At 46.9% G+C, this 3,597-nt stretch overlaps 1 protein-coding gene across 1 annotated transcript; it reads left to right on the plus strand.

The window, feature by feature from the left end:
- Positions 1-2,939: 2,939 nt before the first annotated feature.
- Positions 2,940-3,368, plus strand: DQ04_11391000 (BES15S03c; the record flags this gene model as incomplete). Its single annotated transcript, XM_009316512.1, has 1 exon — positions 2,940-3,368. One exon carries the CDS (start codon positions 2,940-2,942, stop codon positions 3,366-3,368), a length of 429 nt encoding a protein of 142 aa, XP_009314787.1.
- Positions 3,369-3,597: the final 229 nt, after the last annotated feature.

The following is a 3,597-nucleotide window of genomic DNA, read 5'->3' on the forward strand; positions in this document are numbered from 1 at the left end:
AGCATTTATTTCCCCCTTTTAACAGCCACATATTCATGCCGAAGGGTGGCATGTGCCTCTTCAAAAGCCTTGAATATACCCTTATTCTGTAGCATGGTGAAAGACCCCATGGAGGGTTGCAAGCTGGTGTAATTTGTTTTGCTATAGTTCAGATGAAAGATGAGCTCAGCGTTTTCGAAACCCCAGAAAGTGTACTGTGATTTATCTTCGAACCAAAATTTGCTGTGTAGTCAAAGGTGAAAGGCATCCAAACCCTTTTCTTCAAAAAAGATCTGAGTATTATTATGTTTGTCATCTACCAGCGTCTGTGAGTAATTGCTGGGTCTTGTTTAATTTGTAATAACCTGGTTTTGCTTATTTTTCGTTCGAAAATAATTTTTTTCACCGCTCGATGGTGAAAAAAGGGAAGAAGCAAACGATAAATCAAATACATTTTCAGTTTGGGTATAAAAAAAAGAGGTCTCACCATTCCTTTTGCAGGCTCCAAAAAAAAAACCATAAAAGAAAATAACCAGCTTCAAATCGGTTCAAATGTTGCCTGAGGCTCTTTGCATTTCCCTGCGCAAAAAGACCGCCTTCTTGCTAGCCAAAGGGCCCCCTAGCAGCTCTTTATTCTGCAACATATTGGGCATTCGAGAGGGCCCCCCCCCATGGCCGAACCCCAGGGGGGGCCTTCCACAGGAATAGCCACCACAAACCCATTAGCCGCAGCAAACCAAAGCGCCACTTAAGCGGGCTGCTCTTCAAGGGCGGTGGTCTAAATGCGCCGGGCGGGGCGGTTCCGGCGGCGTAGGGCGCATCTTGGGAAATTCCGCCAGCGCTGCTGAGCGCCCCTGGCTCTAGAGAAGTCCGGGGCCCGAAACCCCAACCATAACAGACACCGGAGCCCGACTTGCCGTTTCTGAACCCAACCGTGCCCGAGCGTTATGCTTGTTTTTCGCTTTTCAAAANACAGACACCGGAGCCCGACTTGCCGTTTCTGAACCCAACCGTGCCCGAGCGTTATGCTTGTTTTTCGCTTTTCAAAATCACATGGGACAAACGCTTTTGCCGATATATATATATATATATATATATATATGCATATATATGTGTGTATTTGTTCTGCCCCGTGCGAAAAAAAAAACGCCTCGTAAAAGGCGGAAAAAAAGGCGTAGCTTCCCGTCGAAATTCCCCGGTTGCGCACGTATTATGCAGCACGCTTTTGGAATACGGATGTTTTTAAAACCAATAATACGTTATCAGGCTTTCGTACCCGCTTGCTGTTTAGACTAGCTTCAAAAAATAGCCATGCGGATGAAGGAACGGCCAAACCCCCGTCCCAACGCCTAAACCCATAATGCCAATAAGCTTCCCAGGCGGGACGTCGCTGAAAAAAAGAAAAAACCATTTGTATTAGAATTTGCTTGAATCCCAATTTTTCTTTTCAAGTCAATATGTTAGGTGCGCTTAGCAGACAAGGGAAGCCAAGAAACCAGGCCGTGCCCCTTTAGCCAGTGCCGCAGCGCAGAGCCTTCGAACCGGAGCAGAAATCGGGGCTTCTCCATATATTGATGCTAACTCTAAATGAAGCATGCCACCTGTGTCTCCTGCCCATCCCCGGAAAACCATCCGCGCCTATTGTCTTCAAACGGCGGTCCGTAGGGAGCCGTGGTTTCTTGGCGTCCGGGACAGGCCAATCACGAAAGAAATCAGCGCGATATTGCACATAAGATCCTCACATGCGACCCCCATGGGTTCACGACGGCTAAATTATTCATAGGCCAAAAAATTCATTGCTTCTGATGCCCACAGTCTTTTTTTACCAAAGAATTCTAGGCTACCAATTTTTTTTTTGTAAATTGGCAAATGAATTGGACCTCAGCTTCAGCTCCACATACTTCTGAAGAAGTAATTTTTTCAATTGCTGAATGGCGCTTTTGAAACTCTTTAAGGTGGGCCCGGGTTTTTCTTGGATCCGAAAGTTTTTTTCCGCAGGTTGCGCGCTGGCGCACTGTACTTTTCACGAAATGTTGGCCCCCATTTCCCTAAAGAAACGAAATAGATCACAAAGGCAGGGTGCCTTTCTTCGAACACGCTAAAGAATTCTTGTTTTTATGGCACGGTAAATGAGACCAAAGGCTGGAGCAAGAAGACCCGATGAAACCCCTGTGCCCCATTGGTCCGCGCCATGGATTTGCCATCTTCTTCTGCTAAAAACCAGCCCGCGTAATACAACAAAAGGGGCTTTATCGAGGTATAAAATCTAATAAAAGCATTGTTGACTTATAATGGTTTAGAAAAGCGAGGAATATCTTTCTTTCGTGTATTCTGTTTAACGTCAAAAACAAGGCGCTGCTCTCGAGAGTGCCCCTCAAAGGATTCACCAGTACCCTTGCATCAAAAACGTGCAAATTTACTTTCAAAACTTAGACGTTCCTCCACACCTTGCAAACATATACAAAGCAATAAAAGATAACCCTTACCCACAACCCAAACAGGAACGATAGACATTTTCAAACGTAAGTTTATGAAACGGTATATGATCATTTAAAACATGCAGCAAAAAAGATGATTCCTATGATAAAACCAATAAAAGTAGCGTCGCTTTTGTTCTCAGTTTCCCAAGAACATAAAAACGGGACGGGAAAACCTATCAGCAAACATCGTAAATTCCAAATAAAAAAAAGGCTAAGCGTAAAAACAAAATAAAAAACAAAAACTCTGTAATGTCCCAAATACTCAAAACCAGCAAATTGGAGATTCATAATTATACGACTGGCGCGGCTTCATGGTGCCAGCCACCCCATCGTGGCACCAAGGTNGTTTCGATTCAAAGAGGCGCGTGAAGAAGTAGTTACTGGGGGCACGTAGGAACATATTCCTGCGCAAGATTTTGCAGGCGGAAACACACACCGTGCGCTTGGGACTCTGGGCTGTAAAAGGGCAACTCCTTGGTGATGCCAGCCACCCCATCGTGGCACCAAGGTCCAGCACCCCGTATTGTCGGGGGAAGCCGAGCGCCAGCAACGTTCGCCACCTGGAGAACTTTGCGGCGCCCGGCTTACGGCATCACACAGTACCAGGACCCGCCGCGTCTTGCTGGGACACAGTATTATCCTTGTCGGTTCTGGGGCGCGTGTTACCGCGCCATCAGCAGTATCATCCGCACCAAGTTACTGCTTAGTGGAAATGTGGAAGAGAATCCCGGCCCTACATTGAGGGGCGTGCAATGGAACTCAGCAGGGCAAACACAGGTCAAATGCCTAGCCTTGGGTAAACAGCTCTACGATGATAATATCGCGTTCTGCTTACTGAGTGAGGCAAAAATGTCCCCACCCCTGAAGCAGCTAGTTTTTGACTCTCTGGGTTCCAACACTATGGGATAGCTCGCGCCTGTCGTGGTGGAGGTGTATTAATCTTCATCCGGGATGAGATAAAGGTAGGGACAGGACCGGCGCTTGTTGCAGGCATTGAGCTTGCACAGGTGACCATCCATCTGGAAGCAGGTATGAAACTGACGATCTCATCAGCGTACCTCCCCCCTGTCGCCACCAAGATCACTCCAGAGGACCTCGATAGACTTAACACAGACGGGCCACAGCTCATAGGTGCCGA

This window comes from Trypanosoma grayi (assembly GCF_000691245.1).
Source record: "Trypanosoma grayi strain ANR4 Tgr_1139_V1, whole genome shotgun sequence".
NCBI classification, from domain to species: Eukaryota; Euglenozoa; class Kinetoplastea; order Trypanosomatida; family Trypanosomatidae; genus Trypanosoma; species Trypanosoma grayi.